The sequence below is a fragment of the Dromaius novaehollandiae genome, chromosome W (genome assembly GCF_036370855.1).
Source record: "Dromaius novaehollandiae isolate bDroNov1 chromosome W, bDroNov1.hap1, whole genome shotgun sequence".
NCBI lineage: Eukaryota > Metazoa > Chordata > Aves > Casuariiformes > Dromaiidae > Dromaius > Dromaius novaehollandiae.
The window spans coordinates 8780004-8797447 of NC_088130.1; the positions used below are offsets into that span (position 1 = coordinate 8780004).

At 42.5% G+C, this 17444-nt stretch overlaps 1 protein-coding gene across 1 annotated transcript in view; it reads left to right on the forward strand.

The window, feature by feature from the left end:
* The window catches only part of LOC135324467 (paired box protein Pax-5-like), a 191092-nt gene that overhangs the window by 13136 nt on the left and 160512 nt on the right, over positions 1–17444 (forward strand). Inside the window, exons 3-4 of the mRNA XM_064500961.1 lie at positions 3384–3581; positions 3827–3855. Coding sequence (XP_064357031.1) covers positions 3384–3581; positions 3827–3855 — 227 coding nt within the window. The remainder of the gene's footprint in view (positions 1–3383; positions 3582–3826; positions 3856–17444) is intronic.

Sequence of the window (17444 nt, forward strand, 5' to 3'; positions counted from 1 at the left end):
AATCCCAGGAAGATTCCATGCATGCTGATATACACATTTTCTTTAACAGTCTCCCAGTGGCAAATTAAGTGTTCAAAGTGAGACTTATTTGGCAAAATCATGGGTCTTTTCATACATCTTGGTGTTCTTTTCCTCTCAGCCCACGAAGCCTATTGTCTGTAGCCATCTAAACTGGCAAAGCCTTCTCTGCAGTCCTGGCCAGCGTGCTTTTAGAAAGCCACATGAGCCAGTGTTCAGGTACACTGAGCATCTCTGTTTTTTCTCACATGCCTTGGTTGTACAGAGATTCAGTCCATCTGGAAGTTGGGAGCATTCCTCCAGATTTTACACCACCATAGGTTAAAAGACGCTGATGTCTTTACTCTTTCTGAGAGAGAGACTTTTCATGTATTATTTAAGACCCATCTGCTCATCACAGGCTATTTCTTTCTGTTTGATCTTTGTATCTGCTCTGAATACAGGCCTCTAATCCCCGATGTGAATGGTAATAGTTCTGTTTGTGGCACTCTCCACTCTGGCAGACTTACCAACAATTCCTATTAGGACCAGTTTAAAGCTAATAAACAGGCAACTCATTTACCTACCAGTGAAATGTCCAGCAGTTTCTCTGTTGCCAGTTTGCATAGATTTGCCACTAGATATATTTGGGCTATGGAGCTGAGTGAAGGTCTGGAGCTTTGTCATTTGTCAACAGTAAATTGGAATTTCATAGCTCATTATTTTCATAACTAATAATTACAGTGGGTAAAATTTCACTGTAATTAGAACCATGTATGTGTGTAAAAACAGAGATCTTGGCAAAAAAACACTGGAATTTTGAGATTAAAATTTTTGAATCCACTGTTTTTTAGTAAAGCCTTAAAAAAAACAACCCAAACCATGACCCATTGCAAGCAGTACGTGCCAGCCTGGGGGTAGGGAACTGGCTCACAAGGCAATAGCACGGGGGGTGCCTGGTTTTCACCCACATTGCCAACTTGTTGGGAGCTCAAGGCCTGTATCTAATTTGCATAAAATGAAGACAATTGTAGCTGGTCTCATCTTTAATATGGGCCAGAACCCTCAGAGAGTGTTGCATTCTGGAGCTTGTAGTCCCTTTGGGCTGCACCCCAAGTTAATGGTGAGGGCAGACAGGAAAGGGGGCTGCTGCAGGATTCATTTGGCGTGAACTGTCCCACACGTTTCACCTGGGTTCTCCTGGCTTCTCAGAGAAAGGGGGCTGGACCTGACCCTGCACCCCCCCGCCCAATCAATATGAATCTTTCCATGGACATTACGCTGGTTAGTGGTTAGAGGATTTGGGAACAAAGGTCTTGCTGTTCAGAATGCACAAAGGGCTTTCACTCATCAGATGCACTGATGTTTCATTAGGCCAATGATACTAAGACTTCTGAAAAGTGATGCTTAGGCTCCTTGGTCAGCTAGTCTTTGCCACACCAGGTAAAATAACCCCTCCTCATCTTTTGAAGCTTAGTCCTTTGCCTACACCATATATCTGCCCTTGGCAGAGCAGCTGTGAGAACACAGGATCTTGTTTGTCCAGTTGGTGCTTTCCAAGCCTGTTTATTAGTGGTAGATTTTCCCATTAGCTGGATTGTCCTGTACTGATAGGGAGGTGAGCTGAGGGGCAACATGCCAAGATGGAGAGAGGCAGTCGAGGACAAAAACACAAAAGAATATTTTTAAAATCTGCTCTTTTTGACTAGAGCAATGAAAATTATGACTGGTTGTTTGGTGTGGCATTCTTGCACACCCTTCCTCATGGGAGAGATGCCATCAGTGAAGGTTATGAGACCAGGGATGTAGGCCTTGCAGTGCAGACTTGACATCGTTTTATTATGTTCTCAGGAAACTGGTAGTATTAGGGAGAGCAAATTTTTACCCCCTGCCCTAAAGCTCATTGCTAGGTTTAGGGAGACCAGAAGAGTTAATCCATCTCTGACACTTGTCATTTTCCATTACTAATGTTGCTTAAATGGCTTCATGGAGACAAGTAGCCCTGATCATTTGCTTCTGAAAACAGCTACAAACATCACAGTGTCAACCCCTTTAAAGGGATTTTAGGCCCTGCACACAGAGCACTCTCAGGAAGATTAAAACCCTGTAATCTGGCAGAAATTTGAAGAACACAGTTGCATTTGATAGCAAGACAGTCTTTGGCTCCACAATGTTTGTGTGTTCTGCTCACACTGAAAAGATTTTTTGTGTGTGTGCATATAATATAGATGTCAAGTAGCTGCAGAAAAAATATATTAACAAACAGGCTTATGTTTTTATCTGGGAGTCTTTTCTAAGATCGTTGCTAGAAGTAGTCACAGTAGTGTAGTCACACATTAGTCACTGGATATGTTTAAGCCAGTAAAGAAAATACAGCTGGCAGAATCTCTCTGAAATGGCCATGAAGTCCATGTGTTCTACATGGAGAATACTTCCTAGATCTGGGCAGTTGGGGAGGAAGGTACTTGCCTTCCTGCAGGTAGGTGCAGAGTTTATTTTTCATCTGGTCTTATGAAATTCACAAGATACGAAAAAGTGCACAGCATCACTGAGTAAAGATGACCAGATGAATGTCCTTGTGTGTCATGCTTTCTGAAAGCACAGCACAGAGGGATGTGATTTCTTTCTTGGTTTTCTTTCCAGTCCTCAGTGGGCAAGGTAACTGTTTATAGCAACATTTTCAAGCTTTTGTTTATTAAAAAAGGAAAACCTGTTGGGCTGGGGATCTCAGCTGAAAGTATCATTGCAGTTCCACTGAAGGCAGTCACACTGGCCTGATTTACACTAGCAAAAATCTGGCAGAGTATCTTTCATTCTATTCAGTTTAGGGATCCAACCCTACCACCTTTACTGGTACAACAGCAATAGATTATTTGTAGGAGTAAGGATTGCATATATGAGAAAGGGTCAAGGGACTGACCAAATAACCTCCCCCCCAATCAACTCCCCCCTCCAAAACCTAAGCAGTTGAAACTATACCTCACATCAAAATAAATACACCAATTATTATTTTCTTAATTATGTTTTAAAATGTACTCTGCAAATACCTTTCACACTGTTACCATATGGCCACTGCCTCTGATTAATAAGACCCACTTTCAGTTAATTTTGGATCCCAGCATGCCCTTTAATCTTGCATTGTTTTTATTGTCTTGCTATTATGGAAAAAAATATATTTTCTATCCCGAGTCCCAATTCCAATTGCTGTAAGTCAATCTGTTACGTGATAAAGTTCTACATAGCCAGAAAACATGCATGTGGAAGTGAAGATGCATCTTGGGATTTGCCAACGATTGGTTACCTTGAAATAGTGTTTTCTATAAATATCAAAGCATGTTCTCTGTCCATTTGTGATAACTAAAGCTTTCTTTTGGATGTTATCACAGGTACTATGAAACTGGGAGTATTAAGCCTGGAGTGATTGGAGGATCAAAACCAAAGGTCGCCACACCCAAAGTCGTTGAAAAAATTGCAGAGTATAAACACCAAAATCCTACCATGTTTGCATGGGAGATCAGGGATAGACTTCTAGCCGAGCGGGTGTGTGACAATGACACCGTGCCCAGCGTCAGTTCAATTAACAGGTAAAATTTGTACAGTCCTGGGGAGGGGCTTCCCTAGCAAGTGTTGGCACTGAATCCTCATTTGTTAATGGAACTGGAATCATTTGCAAGAAACAGTTTGCATGTGTTTCCTGAATGTGTCTGGGGCTTGGGAGCAGCCAAGGGCTCATCACAACAGTGAAAACATCACAAATTACAAGCACTTGCTAGCAGCTGACAGGTTTTACCATGCAACTTCACTTTTGTCCTATTCCCATCCCCTCCAGAACAGAACCTCTGACTTTTGCTGGTAAAGGTAAATAAATTGAATCAGGTCTCAGTGCTGTTGGACTGGGTAGGGATTCCACAAGAAGTACTTTCTCTAGTGAGAGAGCTGAGACTGCAAGTGATCAGGACTAGTGAGGCTCTAGAAAGATAGGCTGGAATCCAGGTTTGGTGGTAGTCATCAGAACAAAAGTCTCAAGGTAGCACTTCTGGCTTCCTGGTACCAACTCAATAATATTAAAGATGGATGAGTCATTAGGAACTTGGCTGTGTCAGGGAGCAGCAAAGACAGGGCTGCTCCATGAGGGAAGACAAGCTGGGAGCTAAGGACAACACAGCAGAGGCAGTGCTTTTTGCCAACCAGGGCAGAGTCCCACAGTATCTGAGCAGGGCCAGGTTGGTGATGGTGACAAGTTCCATTGACAGTCCCAGATGAGGTAATGAACCAGGTCCACAGTCCATCCAGGGAGTCCAGTCAGGAACAGCTAGAGACAAGCTGCCTACAAGATAGAGTCAAGGTCCATCCAGGAAGACCAGTCAGTAAGCCTGAAGAACAGGTGTTATGGAAATTAGGCTTGTCAGCCACCATAACAGGGCCCGACCCTAGGTTCTCACAAGTAAAGTTCAGAGCCAAATCAAAACAAATTAGATAATTAAATTTTAATCACGCACATGCTGTAATTACAGCTCGAGCTGGGTGCCTCCAAAGAGGGACCCTAACATAAACAAATCCTGGGCAATTATATTTTTTTCAACTTACATTTCCCACCCCTCACGTGGTAGTTAGACCAATAGTAATTTTTTGGTCTGGGGTCTCCTGCTCCTCATTGGGTCTCATCATCATTCTGAGGTAAGCTGTTTTTCTCCTTATTTTTGTTTTTTGCAGTCTCTGATGACGGTTGTACCTCTGTTTTTGTTGGGTCTTACTGTTGTGTCTCAAGGTCTGGAGGAGGAAGAGCTGGTGATTCTAAATCATAACAATTAACACTGCCCCAGCAGTGAGCTAAGGCTTTGTCCCTCAAGGTCCTAATGCCCTGCACTGGTCTTATTTCAAAGCCTTGACACCCTCCCTTTCAGAGTGTGAGACACAGGAATGCAGACTGCTTGTAGCTTCCTTATCTTCCTAGCTTGAACCAGCTCTGAGGCCCTTTTCTTACTGGACTAAGTAAAAGTTCATTATTTTATCTAAGTGCAGCCTAAGGCTTCAGCAAATTTAGCTACTCATGCTAAGCAAGTTTTATAAAAGTTGTGCTAAGCGGCTACCTCTAGACAGTTTCAGTTCGCTATTCTTTAACAGTTCCCCCCTTTGTTTTTATGAAGCATCCCTGCTAATACTTTAAACAGAGTTCTCGAAGCCTTTCAAGGCATACTATCACGTTCCATAATCTTATGCATAAAATGATTGTAGGCAATAGGCATAACACAGTTAAACTTAACACAACTACTACTGGGTGCAACACATGATTATAAATCCCTGTTGCAGTTGGTGACCACCCTAGAAGAGTTTCCCAGCCATGATGTTCTCCGTCCCTTTTTATCCTTTCCGAGACATGTTGTATCTCTTCCGCATCATGATGAACAGTGATTAGAGTTTTCTGTCCACTGTTTTGGATGCGTTCTAGCAGTCGACGCAAATCATCATGTTGTAGTAGTTTCTTTACCAGGGTGAGATTCGTCCCAATGGGGGTAGGTAGTAAATTTTGAATTAATGTATAATTAGATTGTAACAATTGATAAGATCTAATAGGAGCTGAATAATTAAAGTTGCATCCCATAATCTTGGGTAAAGTTACAAATACAAATATTTGAGTGATTACTTGTATCTACAACAATGCCATCTATGAATGTAAGATTACAGTGTTCTTACACATACACATTCTTTTGCAACATATACAAGTACAGTTCAACTCTAATAGCAAAATAAGAACATAGTATGACAGTATATGGCCTGTTCCATTTAGGTTTTAACTTGGATTTTTGTGAAAATACTTTAACTAAAACTTCATCCCCAGGCTGTATACCAAGCACTTGTATTTCAGGTGGTGTGGATTGATATCATTGAGATATAATATATATATATATATATATATATATATATATATATATATATATATATATATATATATATATATATATATATATATATATATATATATATATATATATATATATATATATAATTTAAGATTTTCAAACCTTTTTGCATACTTAGAACATACTGGGTTAGTCGTTCATCTCCGTCTAACAGGCTGGTCTCAGCTGGAATAATAAGTCCCTAGTATAGTTAAATGTCTCCCAAAGAGAATTTCTGCTGGTGTTAGTCCTATGGGTTGCCATGGGACATTTCAAACATCCCATAGAGCTAAGTTTAATGCTTCTGGCCATTTTAGGCTAGCACGTGTGCATATTCTTGCTATTTTTTCTTTTAATGTTCTATTCATTCTTTCTACTTGTCCTGAAGATTGTGGGTGATAAGGGGTACATAGGTTTCTTTTTATTCCTAATGATTTATATAACTGAGTGATTATGCTTGCCATAAAATGGGCACCCCTGTCTGAATCAATGGCTTCTGGGACCCCATATCTGGGTATGATTTCCTTCAGTAAGGCTTTTACCACTCCCCCTGTGTTGGCCTTTCTTGTTGGGAAAGCTTCTACCCAGCCTGATAACTGATCTGCTATCACTAACAAGTGTTTGTACCCATTGGCAGATGGCATATCCGCATAATCTATTTGTAGCTTCTGGAAAGGGAAGTAAGCCCATGGCCATCCCCCTAAATCTGAGCTTGGCTTGTTATTTGAAAACTTCTGGCAGGTCGGGCAGCTATTCATTATTCTTTTATGCAGCTGCTAAATTCCTGGAGCAGCCCATACTTTCTATACCTGCTTAGCTATTGCCTCGGCTCCCCCATGAGCTTTATCATGAAACCACCTAGCTATAGTAATTAAATATTTTTTTTTTTGGTAGAATTGGTTTTCCTCCAATTGTCCATATTCCATCATCACTTTGTTTTGCTTCCCATTGCTCCCATTGTTTTTTCTCTTCCACTGAGCAGTCTTTTTCATACATAGTTTTGGGGTCTATTAAGTTTGGCCACTCACTCTGGTCCATCCTTGGAACTGCCCCCATACATTCTCTCAGAGGTTGTCAAGCTGCAGCTTTTGCAGCAGCGTCGGCTAAAGCATTTCCTCTGCTAATTTCTGTAGCGTCTTTAGTATGGGCTGGGCAGTGTATTACAGCAATTTCTTTGGGCAGTTGAACTGCTTCTAGCAAATTACGTATTTCTTCTCCATTAGCTAATTTCTTTCCTGATGACGAAAAGAATCCTCGCTCTTTCCATAACATCCCTGTTACATCAAATACTCCAAATGCATATTTAGAATCGGTATAGATATTTACCTGCAGGTTCTTACCTATTTTTGCTGCTTGGGTCAATGCTATTAATTCTGCTCCTTGGGCACTTACAGATGGAGACAAAGGATTGGCCTCAAGTACCTCAAAGATGTTAGTGACAGCATAGCCGGAGTGGCGCCTTCCGTCCAAATAATAGGATGATCCATCTGTAAACAGAACTAAGTCCGGGTTCTCCAAAGGTTCATCTTTAAGGTCCTCCCGGGGCTTACTCGAGCTGACGATCACCTGCTCACAGGAATGATGCGGCTCTCCATCCTCCGGTAGAGGCAATAGCATTGCTGGATTTAAGATATTGCATCTCTTTAAAGCCACATTATCTGCATGCAGTATTATCAGTTCACAGCGGTGAGCTCTCTGTGGGGATAGTGCTTGAGTTGTGTATTGTTTCATTAACAGTTCTACTTCATGTGGCACATACACAGTCAATGAGTGACCCAAAACTACAGGTCATGTTTTTTCAATAAGAGCTGCCGTAGCTGCTATTGCTCTGATGCATCCTGGAGTGCCTTTAGCTACCTCATCTAGCTGCGTGGAGTAATAGGCCACTGGTCTACGGTGAGGGCCTAGTTTTTGGGTGAGTACCCCACTTGCTACTCCCTGTCGTTCATGGACAAATAATTCAAATGGTTTGCTATAATCTGGTAACCCTAGAGCAGGGGCTGAAACCAATGCTTTTTTCACAGATGTAAAAGCTTTCTCCCTTTCTGGGCCCCAGGCCAAAGGCTCTATCTCCTCCTTTTTTGTTGCCTGTACTAGAGGCTTAGTAAGTTCTGCTAACCCAGGAATCCACAGTCAGCAAAATCCTACAGCTCCTAAAAATCCCCTAAGTTTTTTTTTTGTTACAGGACGAGGCATATTAAGAATTGTCTTTACTTGTTTCTGGATCAACTAACCTGTGTCCTTCCTTTAAAATAAAACCCAAATATTTTACCTCTCTTTGACACAGCTGAAGTTTAAGACAGATGCCCGATGCCCTTTTTCTGCAAGAGCGTTACATAGAGAAACAGTGTCTTTTAAACATGTCTCAATCTTTACTTGCTAATAACAAATCATCCACATATTGTATTAATACAGAATGTCCTGGAAGTTCGATATCTGAGAGGTCATTTTTAAGTATATGCAAAAAAATAGTCGGAGACCCAGTAAATCCCTGTGGCAGCCTCGTCCAAGTTAATTGTTGTCCCTTCCAAGTGAAAGCAAAGAGATCTTGGCTGTCCTCAGCTATCGGTATACTAAAAAAAGCTGCCATTAGGTCAATCACAGTAAAATAAGTTGCCCAATGAGGTATTTGTAGTAAAATGGTTGAGGGGTCGGGAACTACTGGACGTGGAGCAACTACATGTTGGTTTATAGCCCTTAAGTCTTGTACAAACCGATACTCCGAATCGCCATCAGAATCTTGCCTATTCTTTTTAACTGGCAGAATCGGAGTGTTGTACGGGGATTCACAGACTCTAAGGATACCCAGTTTCAAATAATGATTGATTTGTTTTTGGATACTCTTCTCTGCTTCCTTTGGAATACAGTATTGTTTAACTGCGGGAGGCAATCCCCCCCTTTGTTTTTATCGAGACTGGACTGGCTGATTTCAGTAGTCCCACATCCATTCCTGAAGAGCTCCATAACTTTTTAGAAACTGATTCTAAACCTGTTGGAATTTGCAGATTAGTTGACTCTGGTTCTGGTGTCTTAGCCAGAACACATGAGCCCATAATTATTAGCTTTATCCCTTCCGGCTGTAAGCAGATCTGAGTATCCAAGGCTTGCAGGAGATCTCTCCCTAAAAGGCACATGGGCATGTCTGTGGAAATTATAAAACGTCCCCACACTGTTTTACCCCCAATAGTGAGTAATAAGGGCTTAGATAACATTCGTTCGCCTTTTCCCATCACTCCTTGCATTACTATTTTTATCTGATGACTTGCATCCTTTAGGCTCAAAATTTAAAAGGGAAAGGGTGGCTCCAGTATCCACTAGAAAGGGAACTTCTAAACCTTCTATATTTGCCATTACCTGCCCCATAAATCCAAATTTATATCCCATAAATTTACCCCAATTTCCACAGTATTTTCTGAGTCTCCTATCTCCCATCATTGTGGACTGACTGGGAATCGCCTGGTCTCATTCTTAGTGTTTGATTTTCTCATGCTGGCCCCTCTATTCCCAAGTACACAGGGCCTCACTGGGCATTCCTGCTTCCAGTGCCCTTGTTCCACGCAATAATGACAAACATCAACTCTTGATTGTACACCACGTTCACTTTGATTCCATCTATCTCCCCTGGTTCTTCCACACCCCTCCCCTTGCCAGCCTGGCATATGCTCTTTAAAATACTTTCGTGTATCAGGGGCTGCTTGATCTATAAAAACACTAATTGCAAGAGCATCATTGAAGTTTTGTGGGGTCATTCCTCCATATTTTAGCAGGGCTTACCACAAAAGTCCCCAAAAGTCATGGGGGTGTTCATCTAATCACTGTCTGCATTCTTGCACTTTAGTCCAATTTACTCCTAACCCTCTGCATGCTCTAATTACTTCTGCTAAATTTCAAAGTCCTGTTTGACACACAGCTCTATCTCCTGCATTATTACAATCCCAATTTGGGTCATTTGCTAGCCAGAGGTTTCTATTCCCCCGGCTTGCTGCGCTTCTTCCACATCTTTAATTATCTTATCCCCTTCATTTGGTTGAAGTAATTCCCTCAAAAGAATTTGGGTATCACTCCAGTTTGGGTTGTTCCCAGTGCATATATTAGAAAATAACTGCACACATCACTCGGCATCTTTTCTTAATTTCTGCATTTTACCCCCCCATAAGGCAAGATCGCCAGGGTCCCAGGGTTGATTAGTAAATACCCGCAGCACAGGAGGAGGAGGGGGACTGGCCCCTCCCTTTCCCCCTGGCTGAAAAGCGGCAGGGTTAGTCAGCACACTGGAGATCATAGGATAGAGTCCGGCAGCTGGTAGAGAAGAGGGAGAAGGAGGAGGAGAAGTAATGACAGAGAGATCATCAGGCATATAAGGTGGAGCAGAAACTTTTGGAGCACAGTCTGGGGTACTAGTATCTGCTAGCACAAGTGTTACCTTCGGCAGGTTTCTTTCCTCCCTCCCTCCTGGCTCAAATGCTCCCGCGCCCATGCCCAGTTCTCCCAAACATACTAGTAATCCATTCGACTTGGAAACCTGTCTTCTAGACAATTTCACAAGACAGTTAGTTCCTGCTGATCAAAAGTCCCTTGCGGTGGCCACCGTTCCGCTGGGTTTCCCTCCTTTGTCAGGAATGGGCAATCCTCCTGACACAGCTGGATCAACCTTTTTCCCTTAGATTTTTTTGGTACCATCAATCTTACTCCAGTTTTCCAAAATTTTGGCTAAGGGCATCCCCTTTTCTATGCTGAAATTATTCCCCATATTGAGTTTCTGAAAAGTGCATCTTAAGCACGTCAGGCAGCACACTTCCTTACCAGTAACACCAGTCCCTGCAGCTGGTGGGATCACACACTCTCTTTCTCTCACTCTCTGGGAACCGCACTCACACCCCCTGAGTCTTTAACTGCTAGGACTGCTGTCCCTTCGCAGCGGGCGGCTTCCTCAGCCGACGGGCGCCCTGGTCAGTTCCCAGGCTACACACTCACACACACAGTACTGTTCACACTCACACCAGTCACAGTGACTCTAGACTTCTGTCTTACAGTGCGCCTTACGCTGATCAGGCTGCGCACCCCTTCTCCAGCCAGACCAAGCTGGGACTTAAAACCCACTCAAACCCTGGGGATGGGACTCGCACCCATCCCCCTGGTACGCCTTACGGTGGCCAGCCCGCGTACCTCCCCCCCCCGCCTGGTACGCCTTACGGTGATCAGCCCGCACACCCCTTAAGTGCACCGTTACCAGACCAGAATTTAGAATTTAGGCAGGAGTTTAAGACTCACCTTTTCGAGGCCTCTCGTTGCCAAAGATCCCGGGTGAACTCACCCGATGGCGCCAGATGATCGTTTGGAGACGAGAGGCCCCAACAGTGGTCACCTAGGGTCCCACCTGGGTCGCCAAACTGCTATGGAAATTAGGCTTGTCGGCCACCATAACAGGGCCCGACCCTAGGTTCTCACAAGTAAAGTTCAGAGCCAAATCAAAACAAATTAGATAATTAAATTTTAATGATGCATATGCTGTAATTACAGCTCGAGCTGGGTGCCTCCAAAGAGGGACCCTAACATAAACAAATCCTGGGCAATTATAGTTTTTTCAACTTACATTTCCCACCCCTCACGTGGTAGTTAGACCAATAGTAATTTTTTGGTCTGGGGTCTCCTGCTCCTCATTGGGTCTCATCGTCATTCTGAGGTAAGCTGTTTTTCTCCTTATTTTTGTTTTTTGCAGTCTCTGATGATGGTTGTACCTCTTTTTTTGTCAGGTCTTACTGTTGTGTCTCAAGGTCCTGAGGAGGAGGAAGTGATTCTAAATCATAACAATTAACACTGCCCCAGCAGTGAGCTAAGGCTTTGTCCCTCAAGGTCCTAATGCCCTGCACTGGTCTTATTTCAAAGCCTTGACACCCTCCCTTTCAGAGTGTGAGACACAGGAATGCAGACTGCTTGTAGCTTCCTTATCTTCCTAGCTTGAACCAGCTCTGAGGCCCTTTTCTTACTGGACTAAGTAAAAGTTCATTATTTTATCTAAGTGCAGCCTAAGGCTTCAACAAATTTAGCTACTCATGCTAAGCAGCTACCTCTAGACAGTTTCAGTTTGCTATTCTTTAGCACAGGCACCAAAACTAGCCACATACACACCCACAACATATATCAAGACAGATCAGTAAGGCCCTGGCCTGAGTTTAAATGGAGCTCCTAGGCCAATGGGCAGAGGGTGTGGGTGGAGGCCCCAGGTGAGTCTGGTCAGGGCCATTAAGTCCTATTGGTACACTCAGGGCCCTAACAGGTTGGTAGCTTTCAAATGCTTCAGTCATCTGCTTGTTAAATGGATATACTTAAATGGCCTTGAACTGCTTTTGTAAAGAGGCACAAGAATCTCATTTGGAGGTTCAACACTCCATTAATGAGTTTTGCACTGACTTTTCTAGACAGGGCTGGGCTCACATAGAAGTCTGAAGTCATATTAGTGTCTTTTAATGTCCCATCTATTTTAATACTTCCATCTCAATGAAACAACATAAGAAAACCATATTCACCCCCTTAATGGCATGTGTGCAAGTTCACATTACAGGCCAAGTGATGTCCAATGACAGTGTTGAAAAACAGACAGTGAAATATTCTGTTACATCTCTGGCCCTCTAAAACTGATAATAAGTGTTTAATACTAGATAGACAGAACTCTCAGTCTTATGTAAACCATCTGACAAGTGGTGTCTTCATTTTCTCTCAGGAATATTCTCTATACCAGGCTTTGCGCAGTCTGATGAGGTGGTTTTCACTTGTGCAATTTCATCCAAATCCTTTGAATGCAGTTAATTATGAAGTCCCATCTGTGTCTGTGGACATGAAATAAATTGATGTAATATTATTTTCTTGGCTATCCTAACCTGGTTTGCATTTGTGGAATTACCACTTGAATAGCAGGAGTGCCTTCAACAGTGTTAGATAAGAATGGTCGCTCTACCTTGCCAAACCAAATGTTGAGTCACACATTCACATGGATAAATGAAAAGATGGGTCAGGGCACTCATAGCTTTTAGCACTGCCAGCAAGTTCCTAACTAGCTTGGAATCCAAGGCAGCGTTCAGTCACCCTGCAGACATTGTGATTTGTGGTTAAAAAAGGATTTGTTTGAGATACAATATGGAAACCAGGAGAATCAAAAGAAAATCTCACTACAACTGTCCTCAGATAACCAATGCCCAACTGTGCCCTCATCAAAGTCAACTCAAGTCCTGTCTTATGAGGAGCATTGTTGTTATTATGAGTAGTGCTGTGTTCATGTAGTAGGGCTTCAAGTGTTGTTCAAGCGCCCACCAAAAAGGCAGTCACAGCTCTAAGGAACTGAGAGACTAAATATATCCCACTCATATTTTTATTCGGTTTTCACATTTTACTTTTCCCTGTCCCTGAATGCTTCCACACTGATAACATGCCACAGACTCATTGCCATTGCATCATGAATCTGCTCCATGATCTGTAACCAAGTTCTTTGGCTGGAAAGTTCATTCTTTCTCATCTGTCTGTGGCTAAGATCTTTTCCTTTTCTTAAAAGTATGAACCCCCTTTTGAAATGTGCATGGTTTTTTGAGTCAGTTTGTTTACCCAGAGAATTGTTTTCACCAGCCTATGACCACCTCCTTCATTTTAGGACTTCTAGCCACACGTTAAAAAAAAAGAAGAAAACAAACCAAAACAACCTAATATGACGACAAGCCTGGAAGTCACATCAAAGCACCAGACTTTAATTCTAAATCCATCCCTATTCCGTAGTGTACTCTGCAGTATTTATGCCTATACTTAAAATTAAACATATGTTTCAAAGCTTTGCTGGTGGGGATATAACATGTTGAACCTGTGCACCCATATTCTCATGAGGGAGGTCCCCTTTTATCAGTGAGACTTTTGGAGGCATTAATGACTGGTAGGGTTAGAAGCAGATTGGCCAATGGCAGGAGAGTGGACTCTGTCAGGGGAGAGGAGAACTGAAATTTCACATGTAACATATTTCCTGTCAGTCCAAGGCCTAGCTCTGGAGGACAGAGGACAGGATGATGCATATGCACAGAGATAGTTGTACATTTCCTCACACTTCCAGGGGTGGGGGGAGCTAACAGTTCCATGAAGAGTTTTTTTTTCTTTAGCCCTCAGCGAAGACTACTTGAGAAACAAAGCACAGGAGCCAGCAGGGTTAACAGAGCACCTTAGCCCAGGACTGGGGTAGTGTGGCATGAAGCAGAGAGAATGTGCTTTTACAGGCATTATATTTATATAAACACACACACAAAACAGCACTGTGGATAGCAATTCCCAAAAGGACTTTTCCAAGGCATCTAAGATGTATTTTAAGTGGCTTTCACACTTATGGCAGACTTGGAAAGTTTCCATGGTAAGTAATAAGCAGAGGTGTCCAGCTTGGTTCCCAGCCAGATCCTAAAGGGTACTGAGTACCACCTCCTGCTCTCTATGACAGAGCCTTGCAGGCATTTTTGAAAATCCTACTCGGTGCCCATTGGGATCTTTGGGCACTTGGATGCTTTGAACAGTCGTCTCCCTAGGAGCCTAAATCTCATTAACTTAGTTCAGCAACACTTGACTCCTGCTTGCTGAGGTCCCTTTTGCAAATGTGATGTGTCCTTATTCAGCACTGAAATGCAGTTCAGATGTTGCCTTCTAGTCATGGATTTGAACCTGTATCAGAAGTCATTCAATGGGATTCTTCCTCTTGGCTGAGGGGAGAAAATGCCAAGTAGCTAGTGTCACTGCACAGCCTGCCTGTGGTATGAAGGGTGGGGAGGGCAGAACCACAGCATCCCCCCCCATCTCTACCTCCACTGTGCGGAGCAGGGAGATTACCCAGAGCCTTGCTGTTGCCATCAAGAGGAGAGTTGTCATTACTGTCAGAGAACTGAGGGGTCAGGGCAGCATGCTGTAAAGCCACTATGACAGACACACTACAACAGATGTGGCACATCCCCATTAAGGAGTTTACATTTTAGCAGCTGAATTTGGGCTGCTGTCCCCATATATGAATGAATAATTACTATTACTATTAATTAATACCATCAATATTAATAATAGGCTACTCTTCCACAGTAGGAGCAATTGCATGTGATTAAGTCTTAATTAATCATTGAGATTAGCTTTACTCAAATAAGCTGAGAGCTGCTCAGCTGTTTCAAGTGCTCCTGTTCTCTGTCCCTCCAGAGATGAAGATATTTACATGTCAGAAGGCCCTAAATACACTTCCTTCACTGTGACGGTAAGGAAGTATTGCACAGGGTGCTGTTTACAATCCCGCTTGTGTACAGTCTTGGGTCACCTTCAGCCTTGCTCCTCCCCCACACTAAAGTTCCTTCCACAACTCTGTCTGACACCAGTACTGCAGGACTGGGCTGCTGCTCTGCTGCTCTTGCTCCTTGTAGGGGAAAAAGAAGCTAAGGACCAAGTCACCAAGGAAATGAAGGTGGTTTCACTTTGGTGCTGACAGCCAAATATTGACTACCTACAGACCTGGCCCCTTTTACATCCCCAAGCAGACTGCATAGCAGGATGGGAGGGGGGTGGGCAGATAGGAAGTTGTATTCTGAGATGGGGATTGGATGTCACTAATTGTTTCTGTTCTGCAGACAGATGTTAGGCTCCAACATGGTGGAGTTGGGTTCTTTTTCAGGTCTTGCCACTGCCTGGTTGTGAAACCACTTTCTCCACCTGGAGAGGGGTCAGTAAGGCACTTCCTTTGTAAAGTGTTTGGAGGTGGCCCAGGGAAAATATTGCTGCAGGACCAAAGGATGAGAGAGAGCATTATTTTGCTTGCTGGTAAAATTTTTGTAGCGTAATAAAAAAGAAAATCCAACAAGAGCAGATTAGAAAATCATGAGAAAGCGGATTGTAGGAAAAAAAGAGGCTTTTTCAGCCTAGGACTCATTTTGAAGTTTTACTCTTTGGATTGGCTGCCCACAGAAATGCAGACTCAAAACGTAACTTTCAAGCAAGTAGCATTTTTTTGTGAATGCACTCATATGCCAGATCTCTCTTCCCCTCCCCTCTCCTCTTCTCCCCTCCTCCTCTCCCAGAAAGTGGGAAATGTGCTTGTTAGATAAACACAGGAGAAATTCTTACTGCAGCATTACTACTGCAAAAACAGTGCATAAAACATACACATGAGATTTGAGTAAAGAGCATACTTCATTTAAGGCATAAGCCCATCTTGCTTCCACCACAGTCTGTGCTAAAATTTCTATTTACATCTCTGGGAGAAATTTCAGACCTTATCTTTTCTCTGTTAACAGTACTTTGGCATTGGAACTTTTGATATAATACCTCTGTTGCTATATTCAACAACTGCCTTTTCCCTGTAACACAACACACACACACACCCCTTCTCTTTTATTTATCTGCATCTTTCTGATGACTGCATGTCTGGAACAGAGTCTGTTTAGTAGTAACTTTGGAGAAAATCAGGAGAGACTTCTCTGGAGCTTCATGAGTTTTCCCTGATTTACATCTTTATAAATCAGAGCAGAGGCTGTCCACTAGTCCCTGATAATGCCAGTGTATTTATTCAGCTTTTGTGACTAGCATGTAATCCAAGATAACTTTGTTTTAATATTCATTTGATTAAGCAAAACCTTTTCAGAGGTATCCAAGTTCTTTAGATGTCTGAGTACCACACCCAGGGATGATTTAGGGACAGATTTGCAAAGGTTTTCAAGCACCTAAAGACGCAGAAAATTGCCTAGTGGGATATCCAGACTCACAGGTGTCCAACTCCCTCTGAGAATCATGTGTAGGGCATACCAGGTGCCAAAAGAGCTGTAAATATGTAATTCCTGGGCAATTAGGCCTAGCTCCTCAAGGGGTCTGAGGCATTAAATGCCCTGTAGAATCTCAGAACCTGTAGGAGTTAGGTACCAAAATGCCATTAAGGATGTGGGCCAGAGGTAAACATACCCCTGGGTCTTCCTGCCTAGCTGTTAATTTTTCAGTTGGTAATGAGAGAATAATACAAGAAAAAACATTTTTTGTATTGATCTAGGTATCCTGAACTAAAAAAAATAGCTTCTGATGCCCCCCTGCACCTGCATGCTTAAGTAGCCATTTATTTCTTTTCAACTACATTCAGGATCATACGGACCAAGGTACAGCAACCACCCAACCAGCAAGTCCCAACCTCTAGTCACAGCATAGGTAAGGAAAACTTTTTTAAAATATTAAAAATATAGTATAACAGACTACAAATATTCTAAAGAAATTTTAATCATTGTTATGGACAGATAATTCCACATAAAACACTTCAGCACATGTACTAATGCACCTTCTTTGTCATTCTCCAAAGGCTGAACATAGTAAATGAATTTTATAAATATTACTAAAAGGTTTTGAATTTTAATGATTATGATAAATAGCTTTTACCATGAGACAGAAAATTGAAATCTAAATCACCCCCCTCCCCCACACTAATGGGAGTCTATAGAATGTCAGATAATTAAAGTAACAAATCAAGAAAGGTATACTTATTCATAACATTTTCTGCATCATTAGTCAATAAGTAGT